General features: G+C 52.0%; 2 protein-coding genes across 2 annotated transcripts in view; both read right to left on the bottom strand.

Annotated features, from left to right (window-relative positions):
* The window catches only part of LOC310949028 (neuronal acetylcholine receptor subunit alpha-7), a gene marked incomplete at both ends in the record, with an annotated part of 34,435 nt that extends 34,067 nt beyond the window's left edge, over positions 1-368 (bottom strand). Inside the window, 2 exons of the mRNA XM_083916360.1 lie at positions 218-274; positions 356-368. Of these exons, the coding sequence (XP_083772486.1) occupies positions 218-274; positions 356-368 (70 nt within the window). The remainder of the gene's footprint in view (positions 1-217; positions 275-355) is intronic.
* Positions 369-1,855: 1,487 nt separating this feature from the next.
* Positions 1,856-17,500, bottom strand: part of spg11 (SPG11 vesicle trafficking associated, spatacsin) — a 22,931-nt gene continuing 7,286 nt past the window's right edge. The window contains exons 15-40 of the mRNA XM_083916752.1: positions 17,432-17,500; positions 17,008-17,211; positions 16,813-16,919; positions 15,520-15,665; positions 15,230-15,394; positions 15,052-15,118; positions 14,133-14,295; positions 13,753-13,961; positions 12,711-12,819; positions 12,350-12,509; positions 11,215-11,496; positions 10,938-11,138; positions 10,758-10,865; positions 10,026-10,191; positions 9,680-9,894; positions 8,073-8,787; positions 6,548-6,684; positions 5,516-5,720; positions 5,186-5,323; positions 4,828-4,961; positions 4,583-4,702; positions 3,894-4,062; positions 3,723-3,799; positions 3,474-3,629; positions 2,673-2,824; positions 1,856-2,509 (exon numbers count right to left, since the gene is read on the bottom strand). The exon at positions 17,432-17,500 is cut by the window's right edge and continues 127 nt beyond it. Coding sequence (XP_083772878.1) covers positions 2,335-2,509; positions 2,673-2,824; positions 3,474-3,629; positions 3,723-3,799; positions 3,894-4,062; positions 4,583-4,702; positions 4,828-4,961; positions 5,186-5,323; positions 5,516-5,720; positions 6,548-6,684; positions 8,073-8,787; positions 9,680-9,894; positions 10,026-10,191; positions 10,758-10,865; positions 10,938-11,138; positions 11,215-11,496; positions 12,350-12,509; positions 12,711-12,819; positions 13,753-13,961; positions 14,133-14,295; positions 15,052-15,118; positions 15,230-15,394; positions 15,520-15,665; positions 16,813-16,919; positions 17,008-17,211; positions 17,432-17,500 — 4,549 coding nt within the window. The 3' untranslated portion in view covers positions 1,856-2,334. The remainder of the gene's footprint in view (positions 2,510-2,672; positions 2,825-3,473; positions 3,630-3,722; positions 3,800-3,893; positions 4,063-4,582; positions 4,703-4,827; positions 4,962-5,185; positions 5,324-5,515; positions 5,721-6,547; positions 6,685-8,072; positions 8,788-9,679; positions 9,895-10,025; positions 10,192-10,757; positions 10,866-10,937; positions 11,139-11,214; positions 11,497-12,349; positions 12,510-12,710; positions 12,820-13,752; positions 13,962-14,132; positions 14,296-15,051; positions 15,119-15,229; positions 15,395-15,519; positions 15,666-16,812; positions 16,920-17,007; positions 17,212-17,431) is intronic.

Below are 17,500 nucleotides of genomic sequence, written 5' to 3'. Positions count from 1 at the left end.
ACACACACACACACACACACACACACACACACACACACACACACACACACACACACACACACACACACACACACACACACAGCTTCTGAATGTCTGAAGGAGGTTTAACAAAAAGAGCTGATGAGGAGAGAAAGGAATCTCCACCTGGTGGAATCAAACCGCCGCAGCTGTAATTAACACTTAACACGTGGAGGCTTCAGGCTTCACTGTGTCCAACCTGAGGCTCCAGCAGGAGTGTGACGGCGTGGGACGGACACTGAGCGTGGAGCCCCACCTGGTGCACGGACACAGAACTGCAGCCCTGCTCACAATAAAACGGGACTGTGGCGTCCTTTCTCTGAGTAGCTTCAAGTACTTAATTCATTCATCTTCAGCCTCTTGTCCCTGTCGGGGTCTCGGGGGGCTGGAGCCGATCCCAGCTGACATCAGGCGTGAGGCGGGGTCCACCCTGGACAGGACGCCAGTCTATCACAGGACACATAGAGACGAACAGAGACAGACAACCATTCACACCTACGGGTGATTTAGAGTCATCAATGAACCGAACACCTGCACGTCTTTGGACTGTGGGAGGAAACCGGAGAACCCGGAGAAAACCCACGCAGACACGGGGACAACATGCAAACTCCACACAGAAGGGCCCCAGCCGGGATTCAAACCAGGAACCCTCTCGCTGTGAGGAGACAGTGCTAACCACCACCCCACCGTGTCGCCCGTTTCAAACACTTCATATCCCTAAATCTGTAGAAGCTGAGCTAAAGTGTGAGTCATCAAAGCGTAATGATTAATAAAAGTGCTGAAACATGTTTTTTTTCATTCAACTTTACAGAAAAAAAAACTCAAAACAAAAAGATCCAAAAGATTTTTAAACATAAACACAACAAAATAAATATATTAACGTTATTTAAGGGATTTGAACTTTAAACCTTTTGAAATTTTCACAATTTTTATGAGCAGAGTGTAAAAAAAGGTGTTTGAGGTTTTCTGCTGCAAAAAGAACGAACACTCCTTTAACGTTTAATATGTGACCCAAAGAACCAGGTCCAGGTCAGGACCCAGAGAACCAGGTCCAGGTCAGGACCCAAAGAACCAGGTCCAGGTCAGGACCCAAAGAACCAGGTCCAGGTCAGGACCCAAAGAACCAGGTCCAGGTCAGGACCCAAAGAACCAGGTCCAGGTCCAAGCGTGTGAACTGTGTTTCCTCAGGAGGGGGTCTGGAGTCTCCCTTAGAGAGAGGGGGAGAAGTTCAGCATCCGTGAGGAACTCGGAGTAGAGCCGCTGCTCCTTTGTGTTGAAAGGAGCCAGTTGAGGTGGTTCAGGATCATCTGGTAAGGATGAACCCTGGGCGCCTCCCTAGGGAGGTGTTCCAGGCACGTCCAGCTGGGAGGAGGCCTCGGGGAAGACCCAGGACCAGGTGGAGAGATTAGATCTCCACACTGGCCTGGGAACGCCTCAGGATCCCCCAGTTAGAGCTGGTTAATGTGGCCCGGGAAAGGGAAGTTTGGGGTCCCCTGCTGGAGCTGCTGCGCCCTGAGACCTGATCCAGGATCAGAGGCTGGAGCTGCTGCCCCCGAGACCTGATCCAGGATCAGAGGCTGGAGCTGCTGCCCCTGAGACCTGATCCAGGATCAGAGGCTGGAGCTGCTGCCCCTGAGACCTGATCCAGGATCAGAGGCTGGAGCTGCTGCCCCTGAGACCTGATCCAGGATCAGAGGCTGGAGCTGCTGCCCCTGAGACCTGATCCAGGATCATTGGTGTGTGTGTGGAAGTAAATCTGTTTCATCGGATTGTGAAATTATAAAAAACGTTTAATATTTCTGCATCGAAATTCAGCATCAGATGTTTTTGCCTCTGAATTTAAATTATTTCACCTTTAATCTTCAATGTTCACAAAAATTCAACAGTAATAAAATTCAATAAACCAAAATTAGATTCAGCAAAAATACAAAAGGTGTAAATTCCAGTGAAACATCCGCGGATCCAGGCAAAAGCAGCCGATTCCAGACTCTGGATCGACTCGTGTGCGGAGATGAAAGCTTCGATTTTAGATGTAAAACAGTTCGTAAAGTGTCTTTAATGTAACTTTTTTATGCTCTCGTTGTTTTATGATGTGAAGTTCTTTCATTTATGGACAGAAACAGATTCTGTTGTTTCAGGAGAAGGAAATCAGCTGATCTGAAGATTCAGAGGTTCGCAAAGACAGTTTTTCTTATTCGTGCTTGTTTTCTTGTTTTTTTAATAGTTAATGGTCATGTTGGTATTTCAGTAATCGTTCCTGTTGTCGTGGAGACGTCAGTCAGTCATTTAGAGAACAGGCCCCGCCCCCAGCCGCCCTCAGCCGTCCAGCCTGTCGCTCAGGTAGCTCGAGGTCTTGGCGTCCTGCAGCAGCGCTTTGGTGACGTCGTGCAGGTTCTGCTGGTAGGCCAGCCTGTAGCGGCCGTACACGTCATCGCAGTGCGTCAGCAGGCGCTTCACGTTCGGAGTGACGCTGCTGGGGGCGCCGTCCAGCCTGAAACGAGACACACACACAAACACACAAGCACACACACACACACACACACACACACACACACACACACACACGAAAACACACACACGCACAGGTGAGAGGAGACCAAGCCTTCGGGTGGTTAACTGTCTCGTGTCTCACCTCCTGATGGGCGAGCTCTTACTTTTTGAAGATGTCCTCAAACAGGCCGGATGTGAGCGGGCGGCGCCGTTTGAGCTCCTCCAGGTAAACGAAGTCCCCGTTCAGGATCACCTTCTGGTACAGGATGTGGGCCCAGTCTGGACTGTAGCTGTACGCCTCCGACACCACGAACACCTGAGAGACCGGAGAATAATGATTCATCTGCATCTTTTAAAATAGTAGTTTAGGGCGCCCTCCCACTGTGCCTCCGTACCGTGCCCGAGCACGTGTCACGGCTAAAGTCTGGTTCCTTTGACCAGTGTGAGTGCAGCCGACCACGTCTAGGAGCGGCACGCTTGCCGTCCACGGCCCGTTTGGGAGAGGTGGGCTTTATGACGTCATCAATGCGTGTGACGTGTTACGGCGTGATGACGTATAGGCAGCAAGAAGCATTCTCCGAGGCCCAGGTAGTGTGAGTACAAACGGGCCTGGAGGGGGGGACAAGGACCCTAAAGCACGGGGCACGGGACGGACGCACAGTGGGAGGGCGCCCTTAGGCTACGCTGCTGTCAGAGAATATTAAAAAAACTCTGTTATAAAGTCCTAAAGGTGCCGGAGACGTCTCCAACCGTCTTATTTTGACTGACCAACAGCCCAAAACCTCCAAAATGGAGTTAACAAAACAATAAGACGAAGAAAAGCAGCAAATCATCACAACTGAGAAGCTGGAATTAGGAAATGAGTGGCTTTAAAACTGACATAAAAGACTGTCAACACAGTTACAAACTCCTGTTCTGTCGATCTTTAGTTCAACGTGATAATGTGCAAAAGTCGGGGTTCTGACCTGGTAGCATCGTGGCAGTGAGGTGACGGCGTGGAGCAGCTCCGCGGGTCGCAAGTTGATGAGGCGCACGTCCGATCCCTGGTTCAGGAAGTGCAGCTGAAGAGTGACCAGCTTGGCCATCCGGACACAGCGGCTCGCCTGACGCACGCACGAGTCCTGGAAACACACACAGGTCAAGTCTCACCGGGGCGCCAAAGGAACCGGCGGGAGGAGGAGGAGGAGGAGGAGGAGGAGGAGGAGCTCAGGTACCTTGGAGAAGCTCTCTGCAGCGTCCTTCAGCAGCCCCAACACTTTGACCAGCGAGCCCTTCAGCTCTGGAGTGACCACTGTGCAGACGTTCAAAAGAGACAAAAACAACATGGCTGACGGAGCAGGAAGCAGCGTCGGGAGCTGTTGTATGGTTGTGTAGCGCGGACTCACCCCAGGCCTGAGACTCGATGAGCTTCAGCTGCGTCCTGGCGGCCATCTCGTGGTTTTCTCCGATCTCCCTCCTCATGCTGAAGCACAGCGCCACCATGTTGTGTTTCTCACTGTCGCCGGGGAGACAGCGCTTTATGTAGTCCAGCAGCGCCGTCTTCAGGCTGGAGGTCTGCAGCCGCAGCAGCAGGGGTCAGGATCAGGGTCAGGATCAGGATCAGAATCAGGATCAGGATCAGGATCATGCGGAGTCAAGACGTGTTAACATGTCAACAAGACATCCTACCAAACAGACACATGAGTGGTCACACTTGCTAATGCTAATGCTATTAGCATAGACTAAGTAAAAACAGATGTAGCGTCTCCGTCAGGTCCGTTCTCTAACTTGATCCAATCGTCCTCGCCTACGGGAGTCTCCATCTTGTCAGACTTTGACTCCGCCTCATTTCCTCTGACCAAAAAAGGGCATGTATGTGACGCTGGGGGGAGGGGCGTACGTCCATCTGGCTGATGTTTACCTCCGAGGAGAAGTGAGGGCCAGAGGCTAGCTGTCACTCAAGAGGCAACGCCCCTAATGACTCATAAACTTTAACCTCCAATAAAATAAAAACTAGCCCCTCCCCCTCACAAGGTACTAAAAACATGTGTGTGTGTGTGTGTGTGTGTGTGTGTGTGTGTGTGTGTGTGTCCACCTGTCCTCTGTCCTCGTCCAGCTTCTTCCTCAGCAGCATCTCAAAGCGATGGTTCTGATGCAGCAGGTCGAAGACATACGTCATATCATTGTACCTGCCGATACCTGTGAGCAGACGCACCTGCACGCACACACACATCAATATTTAGGGGAAAGAGTGTGTGTGTGTGTGTGTGTGTGTTTGTGTGTGTGTGTGTGTGTGTGTGTGAGAGAGAGAGAGAGAGAGAGAGAGAGAGAGAGGCCTACCAGCAGGCCGTAGTGCTCTCCCGGGGCGAGGTAGGCGTGGCTGAGGTGGCGGGCGGCCTGCAGCACGCGGACGATCCCCTCCATGTTACAGGTGAGACTGAAGCAGTCGTGAGCCACGATCAGCAGCTCGACGACTGAAGGAGACGCAGAGGAAAACACTCGTTACTCAACAGATAATCATTTCCTGTGGTTTCATCGCTGCAGCCAACACCTTAGTTATTGAATCCATTATTCATGTAAGAAGCCGTTTGGTGCACATCAGTCACAAGCAAATACTGTGTGTGTGTGTGTGTGTGGGTGTGTGTGTGTGTGTGTGTGTGTGTGTGTGTGTGTGTGTTTGTGTGTGTTTGTGTCGTACTGCAGTTCAGGTCTCTCAGTGGAACAGCGTTGAGGTTTTCCAGCAGTTTGATTCCAACCAGGTTCGGATCCTCACACAGTTTGATGAGCTGGACCAACGAGTCCCGGCCGTCCGACGGCCTGAACACCTGCCTCTCTGCTGGATCACACACACACACACGCACACACGCACCACGCACACACACACGCACACTTCATTATTGGTTTCACATCTGAAGATACGTCTATTATTTTTTTACAGTATTTGAGAGGAAGTCAAATATCTCAGCTCTGACGTTCTGTCTGAAGCGGTGTGTTCACATAAAGAAGACGGCAGAGGTGCTGGACTCACCGGGCTGCAGGTCCTGGGTGGAGGCCAGCAGCGCCTGGACCACAGCGGAGGACAGCAGCTCGGCCACAGTGTCTGCACCGAGACCCTGAGCTCGGATGAAGGCCTGAGCCTTCCTGAGGCGCTCCGGCTGCTCCAACAGCAGCAGCTTCTCCAGCACCGAGCGGGGCTCCTCCCGGCTGATGTCCGTGAAGGAACACTGCAGCTCCTGGGGAGAGAAGAGCAGCGTTTACACGTCAGCATGAAACTTTTGCTTTATTTAAGTTTGATTTACTCTGCGAGTGAGGGGACGATGGAGCGTGAGCATCGGAGCAGCGGGGGCTGTCGCTCTACCGCACCGTTGTGACCAAAAGAGAGCTGAGGAAGACAAAGCTCTGGATCTACCCTCAGTCCTGGTTCCTACCCTCACCTGTGGTCATGAAAGCTGGGTCAGGACCCAAAGAACCAGGTCCAGGTCAGGACCCAAAGAACCAGGTCCAGGTCAGGACCCAAAGAACCAGGTCCAGGTCAGGACCCAAAGAACCAGGTCCAGGTCCAAGCGTCTGAAATGTGTTTCCTCAGGAGGGGAACTCAGAGTAGAGCCGCTGCTCCTTTGCGTTGAAAGGAGCCAGTTGAGGTGGTTCAGGATCATCTGGTAAGGATGAACCCTGGGCGCCTCCCTAGGGAGGTGTTCCAGGCACGTCCAGCTGGGAGGAGGCCTCGGGGAAGACCCAGGACCAGGTGGAGAGATTAGATCTCCACACTGGCCTGGGAACGCCTCAGGATCCCCCAGTTAGAGCTGGTTAATGTGGCCCGGGAAAGGGAAGTTTGGGGTCCCCTGCTGGAGCTGCTGCGCCCGCGACCCGACCCCGGATAAGCGGTTGAAGATGAGATGCCTGTGCACATTACACCCTCATGCTGCTCTCTCTTGTTTTATAGAATAAACCCCGCAGATGGACTCAGGTACTCAGACGTGCGTCTCACTCTCACACACGTGCAGAGTCACACGAATAATCGCTTCTCTACAAGTTCAGTATTGAACAGACCGTCGGGTACCTTGGACAGCTGGTGGAGGCTGAGGACTTGTTTGCAGTAGTTGTTGCCGTGGCGACACTGATCCACCAGTTTCTTGAGCTGAACGGCGACGTCGTCTTCAGGGAGGTGGAGCGTCGACAGGCTGCTGATGGAGGGAGCTGGAGGGGACAGAGAGACGGGAAAAGACGTGTTGTTAAGTTAAAGTTAAATTCTAAACTTTCCAGAACATCTGGCAGAATTTCAAAGAGTTGGTGCACTTGTTGGTTTTAAGGAAAGGCACTAAATTGGTCAAAGCTCAACCTGGAAACGGTTTGTGGCACCGTACAGTCGCGATGCATGTTTGTCTGCAGGCTTTGTGGTGAAATTACATCATTCATGTGGAAAACATGAATTACGTTCTCTAAAATGTGAACAGAGCTGCTGCTCCACTCGGCTCGTTTACAGCAGCGTAACTTCATGGATTAATTCAAAAGCTTAAAAGTTGAGTTCTGTTTCCTCTGTAAAGATTATAATTGCAGGTTTTCTTGTTTTACTGCTTGAATTTTTGCTGCAGTGAATTTACTGCGCGCATGAAAATTGGTGCTGGAGTTCCTCAGGGTTCGATTTTGGGTCCTATACTTTTTTTTATTTTGTGTAATTTATCTATTTCTACTCTGTGAACTTGTGACTTTGCTTACACATGTGTTATAATTACTAATTATAGCATTAAATAGTCTCTTAAACATTTAGTTCAAGTCAGAGGTGCTGCCGTTATCAAAAGCATATTAAATGTTTTGAGGCGCTCCTCTTGAGTATTTCCACTTAATGCTTTTTATATTTATTTATTTTAAAGAATTAGTCACAAGATTGTTAGAAAAACAATGAAAGATGATGTGTAATTATAGGTTAAACCACCGAGTAATACAATAAAAAGTCATTAAAATGAGTTTCACAAGTGACATAATCCCAATAAACCACGGCCTATCGTGAGCTATTGCTTAAAGGTTGAATCTGTAGGGTTGTCTGTTGTTGGGTGCAGCTACTGTAGTCTGGCACTGGGTGAAATGGAGTTAGCCAATCGTGCAGCTGCTTGGGAGCCTCAGTGAAGGGGGCGTTCTTTGTCCCAGCAGCTGAGTGAGCGGAGACGGGCAACAACCAGAGTCACTATAGGCCGAGCATTCACTCCATGGACTGAGAGAAAGGAGAGGAACGCCATTCAAACGCACGCCCACATGGCTACGCTGCTCCTGGATGCTAACATCACTTTCATCTGCACTTAGCTGGAACGGCTAACGCCAACAGCTAACGCTAACTGTCAGTCAAACTCCTCTAATCCTGGTTTCGATGCTGTGATTTTCTGGAGGGGACGGGTTCAAACAGGCTCAAACAGACTCCGCTCTCCTGGAGCTACTGGGCCAGGTCTGACCAACCTGGCAACCCCACTGCTGGACTTCTTTTTTGTTGTTGGGACTACGATCTTGAGACACTAGATGGTGGTGTTCTGCTCGTTCAACAGATTCAACCTTTGCTTGATTATAGATCAGAGGAAGGTGAGTGTGAAGCTTACGGCTGGTCATGCTCTTCTGTGGCGTAGCGTCTGACGCCTCCTCTGGTGCTTCGGGGCTCAGTTCTCCAGAGGCCAGAGCTCGGCAGCGCAGCACCACCCACATGTCTGGGTGATACAGGGAGAAATAACGGCACGCCCGGCTGGCTTCATGGATACTGCCTTTATCTAATAACTGACCGATCAACCCGCCCAGAATGCTCCTCTCAGCGGGACTCAACGGTGAGTCAGAGGTCGGCTCATCCTGCTCCTGAGCCGGGAGTCCCTCCAGACTGAGGCTCTGCTCCGTGTTCAGCCCTGACACGTTGGAGAAGGAGAACTCCTTCATGAGCGCTTCGTAGGTGTTGATTTCAGATGCAACGGCGGGCGGCGGCAGGTTGAACACGCTCTCTTTCTCCACGGCGGCGGCGAGGACGTGTTGTTGGACGCGGCTGATCCACAGCTTTTTCTCCAGGCTCTCCAGCTGGTCCCGAGGGGCCGGGCTGAGCAGCGAGAGCCAGTGAGCGGCGAGGCAGAGCAGCAGGCAGCGCTCCTGGACGTCCGGCAGCTCGCAGGCAGCGGCCTCAGTTTCAGCCTGACACAGGAAGAACTCGGAGGCCGACTCTGGATCAGTGCCATCCTCCTTCAGCTGCTCGTGACACTTCTTCCAGAGACTGACTCGGGTCTCCAACCTTCCCCACTGCCGCTTGGACTTCTGGGAGTTTACGTTCTGCAGAAGCTGCAAGGAAGACAGAAATGCATGTGTCAGAAAACATCATGAATTAACTAAAGTGAACCTAAAAGAATGACATTTACATTATTAATCAACGCAGAGATGATTCATTATAGAAACAACTGTAACGCGCTTGATACAACCGAGAACAGCACTACGCGCTGCTTGTTAATCAGAATCATCGTGGCTAGCAGTGATTAGCTCGGGGCAGCACGGTGAAGGCATTCAAAGGTCTTTTTAACCACTAATGCTGCTGAAAATAACAGCAAACCTCTGCAGCAGCATGAGAAGAGTCCCTACACACACAACAAAGCACCAATGGGCTCCTTCCACTGTAATGGACTTTACTATGAGAGGAGCTGGTACAGGGGCCAGTAGGTAAGTCTTTAAAACACTCTTTAATAAACTCTGGCTTCACTAACTACGCTGATGACGCTTTGTTGTGTGTGTAGGGACTCTTCTCATGCTGCTGCAGAGGTTTGCTGTTATTTTCAGCAGCATTAGTGGTTAAAAAAGACCTTTGAATGCCTTCACCGTGCTGCCCTGAGCTGCCCTGCTCGAGTGTAAGTGCTGAAAATAGACCATGGGATGATTTTGCGCCGGAATCACACTTAAAGCCTGAAATATCAGCAGTTTCCCTAGAGACGTTACATCACCGTCAGACTGAAAGCTGATTGGTTCAGACATCGACCTGCAGCTGACACCAGAGGAAACTCCTGTTCATCCTCGGAGGAGCATGAACACACTCAGGACATCTAATGTTTAGTATTTAAGATACTGTGGCTGCACATGGAGACTGACGTGTCCATCAAGTCAAAGAGAGGTAAAACATAAAACATGCGTGAATGTAGAATCCCAAACTAAAGTGTAAACATGAATCTGGACGTGTGTGTCGGACCTGGCTGAGCAGCAGGCGGTGGACGGGCAGGCCGGCCAGCAGAGCGACCTCCCTGGCCTGGCTGTAGCACCCCCTGGCCTGCAGGGCGTCCACCGCAGCCTGGAACTCCTCCTGCTGGACGGAGGGGGAAGTGCACTGCAGCAGCCGGGGAGACAGGCTGACCTCTGACCCCTGCAGCAGCTGACTGAGCTGACTCAGCTTCCTGAAGTCTGGACCTACACACACACACACACACACACACACACAGACAGTTCACTGTGGAGCCTCCAGACACATCAGCTGGATAATAGAACCAGTGACTCTGACAGACTGTGACATGTTTTGCGTCAGACTCTCAGACTCTCACCGTTGGATTTGAGGAGTTTGTCAACGCCGGCGAGCAGCTGCAGCAGCCGGTGGAGGTCGTACTGGGAGGAGCAGCGCTGCAGCACGGTGAGGAGCAGCACAGAAGCCTGGCTCTCCACCCACTGTAGGGGGAGACCAGCGGAGGGCGCCGGGCCGCCGTTTCTCAGCTGCACCAATAAGAAGGAAGAGAAGCAGATCAGAGAGACGGACGCTGCCTCCATGTCTAAAGGAGGACGATGCGAGACCCCTCTGGTGTCTCTGTTTTGTCCTTCTCATCTCAGGATAGGAGACGAGAGGAGAGGAGACAAGAGGAGAGGAAACACGACGAGAGGAAACAAGAGGAGAGGAAACAAGAGAAGAGGAGAGGAAACAAGAGGAGAGGAAACAAGAGGAGAGGAGAGGAAACAAGAGGAGAGGAAACAAGAGAGGAGAGGAAACAAGAGAGGAAACAAAAGGAGAGGAGACAAGAGGAGAGGAAACAAGAGGAGAGGAAACAAGAGGAGAGGAAACAAGAGGAGAGGAAACAAGAGGAGAGGAAACAAGAGGAGAGGAAACAAGAGGAGAGGAAACAAGAGGAGAGGAGACAAGAGGAGAGGAAACAAGAGGAGAGGAAACAAGAGGAGAGGAAACAAGAGGAGAGGAAACAAGAGGAGAGGATCTAGCGGAGCTTCATTCATTCGTCCTGTGAGAGATGAACAGAGAGACACGCTCATGGTCAGGTGAGTCGACTCACAGTGATGAGGGTCCTCTGGAAGTCCAGCAGCTTGGCTTTGGCCTCAGAGAAGTTCCTGTAGTCACAGCACAGCTCGAACATCCTCAGCACCAGCACCAGAGGGCAGTCCTGAGACAGGACACACGCGTCAGCCATCCGTTCATGTGATCTCCCTCCCTCCCCTCAGCTACAGTCTTATACCTTCTGGAAGAGCTCGAAGCCTCGTAGGAGGGGTCTGACGTGGCCCCGCCCCAGCAGCGTCCTCCAGATGATTGACAGGTCATGCAGGGTCCACTCGTGGTGCTGGGGGGCCTCGTCCAGGTGGCAGGTGGCCTCCCCAGCCGCAGCATCGTCCACAGAGGTCAACACCCACACGCAGAGGCACGGCAGCGGCTCCGCCTCCTGACGGCGTGACAGAGTTAATGAGCGGTGAGCGTTTATGAGATCAGGGAGCAGAGGACACGTTCACACAGCTCACCTGTTGACAGGCGGCCATTACGGCCAGCGTTGGGCAGCGTTGCACCAGCGCCTCCTGCAGCAGGTACCTGCAGGGCGCCGCCTCCTCCTGGCTCTGCAGGAGGACCTGGAACAGCTCCCTGGGGTGCTCCGGGCTCCCGGGGGCCTCCCCTGTGTTCGCAGACCCCGACTGCTCATCAGAGCCGCAGAGCCACCGCCGCTGACTGTACACCTGCAGGTCCTGGAACGCCAGACTCAGGTGGGCCTGCAGGGCGGGGCCAAACTGTGCGGCCAGTGACCTCACCTGGAGGAAGAACCAAATATGGTCAGAGGAAGGATCTGACACAAGGATGTTAAATATAAAAGATATAAAACCTCTGTGACGACTCATTAAAGGTAAAATACCACGTCAGGGTGCAGGGCTGTGGAGGAGCCGGCTCCACGCCAAGGGGCGGGTAAATGTTTGATGGTCACGCTCGTGCAGTAAATTACGCTGATGTAGCAAAACATTGTAGTAGCTATAAAATGACGAATGATGACGCTAGCAAACATTAGCGCTAAAGCGGTGAAAGTTGACATCTGCCCTGAATGCTGATGAATAATGAAGCCCACTAGCGGCACTGCAGTGAGTTCGCGGGCTACCGTGGCATTGTGGGTAATGTAGTTTTGGTGCGTGAAAAACACCAGCAGGCAGCTGTGGCGTGCGGGCCGGTTCTGATACTAATGAAATATCATCCCAGGGGCCAAGATCATTCATCTGCGGGCCGGATCTGGCCCCCGGGCCTTGACTTTGACACCCATGTTCTGTATGGACGGTGGTTCAGAGGGAGTCTGCTGAAGACAGGGGTGAGGGGTTCTGATCAGAGAGGCAGACTGGACTGGATCGGTCCCATCTGTGGCTCTGATGAGTCATTAATCAGTGTTTCCTTTGTTAAAGTTTTACATTTGCAATGTTTGGAAATGAAGTTATTAATATTCAAATGTGTTTATAAATTATCTCAGTGAAACAGATGAATATGCAACAAACAGAGGCAATTTATTATTTGGCTGATTAAAAATGGACCTGGCCGATGAACGAATCCACCGGTCCCCTCGGCAGGTGAGCCAAAAAGTGTGTGTGTGTGTGTCTCTGTGTGTGTGTGTGTGTGTGTGTGTACCTGCTGGGGTGGGAAGTTGTGCAGCTGGACGAAGAACAGGAAGTGGATGAACTGTCCGTCCTCAGTGCAGTGGGCGGGGTAAACCGAGCTGAGCTCCAGACTGTGCAGCTGACAGAACTGCACAGGTAAGGCCCACTCCTGAGCCGCCTCGTACGACGACCTGAGACAGACACACACACACACACACACGCACGCACGCATGCACGCACACGTACAGACAAATATGTATTTCTATGAGCAAACTCTCTCTTTGTCCTTTTTTAAGCACTTTCCTCCTCAGGTTTGATTTTTCGTGGTTAGTCAACGTGCTAACACGTTGTGCGGTGACAGTAAAGAGTGTGAAGACGCGTGATGACGTCACCTGCTGATGCCCCTCTGCTCCAGGCTGTCTGTCACTGCAGCCTCCAGGTAGCCAATCAGCTCCTCCGCTGCTCCAGGCTCCGCCTCCACCAGCTTTACACCTTTAGACACTGAGAACACACAAATAGGTGTGTTTACTCAGAGTCTGTGTGTGTGTGTGTGTGTGTGTGTGTGTGTGTGTGTGTGTGTGTGTGTGTGTGTGTGTGTGTGTGTGTGTGTGTGTGTGTGTGTACCCAGAGTGTGTAGGTGCTGTGTATGTGTTTGTGTGTGTACCCAGAGTGTACAGGGTCTGTGTTGGGGCGGTGTGTGTGTGTGTGTTGGGGCGGTGTGTGTGTGTGTGTACCCAGAGTGTACAGGGTCTGTGTCGGGGCGTGTGTGTATGTGTGTGTGTACCCAGAGTGTGCAGGTGCTATGTCAGGGCGGTGTGTGTGTGTGTGTGTGTACCCAGAGTGTGTAGTTGCTGTGTCGGGGCGGTGTGTGTGTGTGTGTGTACCCAGAGTGTGCAGGTGCTGTGTCGGGGTGTGTGTGTGTGTGTGTGTACCCAGAGTGTGCAGGTGCTGTGTGTGTGTGTGTGTGTGTGTGTGTGTGTGTGTGTGTGTGTCTGTACCCAGAGTGTGCAGGTGCTGTGTCGGGGCGGTGTGTGTGTGTGTGTGTGTGTACCCAGAGTGTGCAGGTGCTGTGTCGGGGCGGTGTGTGTGCTTGTGTACCCAGAGTGTGCAGGTGCTGTGTGTGTGTGTGTGTGTGTGTGTTTGTGTGTGTACCCAGAGTGTGCAGGTGCTGTGTCGGGGCAGTGTGTGTGTGTGTGTACCCAGAGTGTGCAGGTGCTGTGTGTGTGTGTGTGTGTGTGTGTGTGTGTGTGTGTGTGTACCCAGAGTGTGCAGGTGCTGTGTCGGGGCGGTGTGTGTGTGTGTGTGTGTACCCAGAGTGTGCAGGTGCTGTGTCGGGGCGGTGTGTGTGTGTGTGTGTGTGTACCCAGAGTGTGCAGGTGCTGTGTCGGGGGTGTGTGTGTGTGTGTGTGTGCGTGTGTGTGTATCTGTGTGTACCCAGAGTGTGCAGGTGCTGTGTCGGGGCGGTGTGTGTGTCGTGGCGGCTCCAGTGCTGCAGGACGGCGTTCAGGGCTCGGACGTCGACCCTCAGCTTGAGGCTGCAGACGCCGAGCAGCTCGCAGAAGCAGACGGTCGCTGACGTCACGGACGCAAGACTGAAGCACTGCAGAGCCAACCGGTACACCTGCTGCCGGGCCTGCTGCAGCCTGACACACACACACAGACACACACAGACACAGAGACAGACACACACACACACGCACACACACGCACACACACACACACACACACACACACACACGCACACACAGACCATTACAAACCTGTGATATCATCGATGGGAAAACACACATGAGACAGAAGTTCCTCGTACTCACAGCAGCGTGACGTCACCGCAGCCGCTCAGCTGCTGGACGAGGAAGGTGGCGTACGCGAATGAGGGTCGGCCGTGACGCAGGTAGAACAGGAAGTCCAGGTTCTCCACCAGAGCGAACCTGTTGACCAGGTGAGGGCTGGAGAAGTGAGGCAGCTCGGACGTTTCTGCGGACGACAGTGAGATTCAGAGATGATGCGAAACCTGAACCTTCTTCATCAATACGTTTTCTACCCCTGTGTGGATGCGTCCTGGCCCGGCTCAGGTTAAATCATACATACGGAAAAGGAACGCCACAGAACTTTGGTTTATTTTCTAATCATAACAGAAAAAGAAGATAAATCAGACTGGTGCGTAGACTTGCGTACTCGCGGGTGCAGACATCAGCACTTTCAGCACGTCTGAGGCATTTACGAGACTTTTTAACGACACGTAAACGTGAAAAACAACAGAATGTGAATAAGGTTTAATACATTAACAAGAGTCGACAGCCACAGCAGCAGCTCTGTGAGACTGCGCTACATGCTAAACATTTAGCAGCTATAATGTTCACTGTATAGTTTACCCTGTTAGCATGCTAACATTAGCTAATTCTCTACTAGGGGCAGGTTCCATAACAGAGCAGTTTCTCATTGAGCCCCATGTTAAACAGGACGTTTACACAGCATCATTAAACCTGTTTAAGGACAAAAGAACATTCTAGTCTGTGTGTTTAGCTCATATCTCCATGACAACACTGAGGGGGAGGGGCTAGTTTTTATTTGATTGGAGGTTGAAGTTTATGAATAATTAGGGGCGTGGTCTCTTGAGTGACAGCTAGCCTCTGGCCCTCACTTCTCCTCGGAGGTAAATGTCAGCCAGATGGACGTGCGCCCCTCCCCCCAACGTCACATACATGCCCTTTTTTGGTGAGAGGAAATTACCGGTGGAGTTGAGGGTGTTTGCCGCCTGCCAGCTGAACAGCCTGGACGGTTCCAGAGGATGGAGTGACTGGAAAACACGACGCACAACCAACAATCCACTGTCACAAGCAGGACATGCTGTATTTGATGGTGTTTTAATGAGTGCAGCAGGTGTGTGTGTGTGTGTGTGTGTGTGTACCTGCAGGAGGTGGTAGACGGAGATGTCGGAGGGCGGGCTGTTCCCTCGGGGCCCGGCAGGGAACAGGGCGGCCCTCAGTTTGGGGTGGGGGGCCAGAGCCATCTTCAGGAGCTGGGGGTCGACCGTTCTCTCCGACCTGCCCGACCTCTCACCCTGAGCCACCACCTGCACACACGGAGCACAGAGGAGGGGTCCAGACCCGAGCAGGAGGACACAATAAATCCACTTCACCCATGTGTGTCCAGTCCGGACTCTGACTTCTACCCTTTAGTATAAAGCGTGACGTTCACCTGGTCGATTCCTCCGGGGGCGAACATGATGGCGCCCAGCGTCAGCAGACTGTGTCCCTCCAACAGCAGACTGCTGAGGGACGCCTGGCTGCCGGGTAACAGCACCTGAGCACTGGTCAAACTGGCCTGGAAGAGCAGTCCAGGATCTGGAACAACACACGCACACAGACGTAATCATCATAATCATATAGTTTATACGCTTAAGCGCTTTTCTCAGGACTCAATGACGCTTTGTGTGTCTGCACAAGTTTAAAGTTTCCTCTGTGAAAATCAAATCAAACTGCGTTTAACTAAAGAAAACTCAGTGAAACAAACCCTGAATAAGTTGAATGGAGCATGCGTAAAAGTAAATATAAACTTTAACTAAACCATTAATTCAGTTTAGTTTTTATGAACATGTGAAAGGAACAACAACATAAAAATCCCCACAAATAAGAATAAAAACAAAATCAGAATAACAGAAATAAAACACAAAATAACCGTATAACATGTCTGAAAAGGAGCAGTAAGAAGAATAACTGAGGGCGCCCTCCCACTGTGCCTCCGTCCCGTGCCCCAGCACGTGTCACGGCTAAAGTCTGGTTCCTTTGACCAGTGTGAGTGCAACCGTACCACGTCTAGGAGCGGCACGCTTGCCGTCCACGGCCCGTTTGGGAAAGGTGGGCTTTAGTAAAGCACGTTTGCACGTGTACGAGCACGAGCGTGCGCACGTGTACGAGCACGAGGCCTACGGCGGTTCTGAGGTCATTTCCTGTGCGCCTGTTGGGACGTAGAAAAAAGAAGGAGGGACCATGCGCGGACATTTCAAACAATGGCGGTGAAAGGTTCACGTTGGTGTGATGCGGAGGTGGAGTGTTTACTGCAGATTTGGTCGATGAAAAGATTCAAAAACAGTCGACAAGACGCACAAAAACTCCGAGGTCTACGGAAAGATCTGGAAACAAAGCCACGCATCGCCATGACGTCATCAATGCGTGTGACGTGTTACGGCGTGATGACGTATAGGCAGCAAGAAGCATTCTCCGAGGCCCAGGTAGTGTGGGTACAAACGGGCCTGGAGGGGGGGACAAGGACCCTAAAGCACGGGGCACGGGACGGAGGCACAGTGGGAGGGTGCCCTTAGATGTGTTTCCCCTTCTGTGCAGTAAATGAAATACGGCAGAACCAGGGAACATGTAGTGACTAGATTGAACATTTTGACCTTGTCTTCTATAATCACACGATATAAAGACGTGACTGAAGGTGGGAGCAGCAGGACTCTGCTCGTGTCGTCCATCAGAGAGCAGCAGGTACCTGACAGATCCCTGGTGATCTCCTGGATCTTCACCAGCATCTCAAACCACGGCTGGCTCTCAGACAGGCTCTCATTGGTCAAGAGGGGACAGTTTCTGGGTGTCAACCTGTGGAGGACAGACACGAGAGGTGGCGAGCAGCTCGTTAAGTTCCTGACTGTCGGGGATTAAGCGACAGACAGAAGCAGAGACGGACCTGTAGTGCTCCAGGTAGGTGTACAGCAGGTACTGCAGGCCGCGGTCCAGACAGTAGGTGATGAAGAGGCTGTGCAGGTCCAGGCCGGAGGGGGAGCGGTGCTGAGGGACGGGCGGGGACGCAGCCATCACGCCTCCACCCTGAGCCAGCCTCCACAGCAGCTGCTCCAGGTCTGACAGCTCCTCCGGGATGAACAGACCTCTCCTGGAGGAACAACAGACAGGAAGTCACAGTATTTACTGCCACATGGTGTCCCACAGGGATCCGGTCTTGGGCCCATGCTCTTTTCCCGTTTTGGAGTAAAATCATCCCATGGTCTTTTTCCGCAGTTTGTACACGGAAAAAAGTGCAAGTGCAGAAAAAGAGCCTCAGATGATTTTACACTTTAACAGTTTCAGCGTAACTAACGCAGACTCTTGTGTACCTGGTCAGCAGGTCCAGGATGTTCTCCCTCATGTAGGTGCTGCAGACTGTGTTGTCGTTGACCAGCTCT

The sequence above is a fragment of the Echiichthys vipera genome (genome assembly GCF_963691815.1).
Source record: "Echiichthys vipera genome assembly, chromosome: 7".
Taxonomy (NCBI): Eukaryota; Metazoa; Chordata; class Actinopteri; order Perciformes; family Trachinidae; genus Echiichthys; species Echiichthys vipera.
Note: the sequence above shows the minus strand (reverse complement) of the source record. Positions and strands in the feature narration are given on the sequence as shown.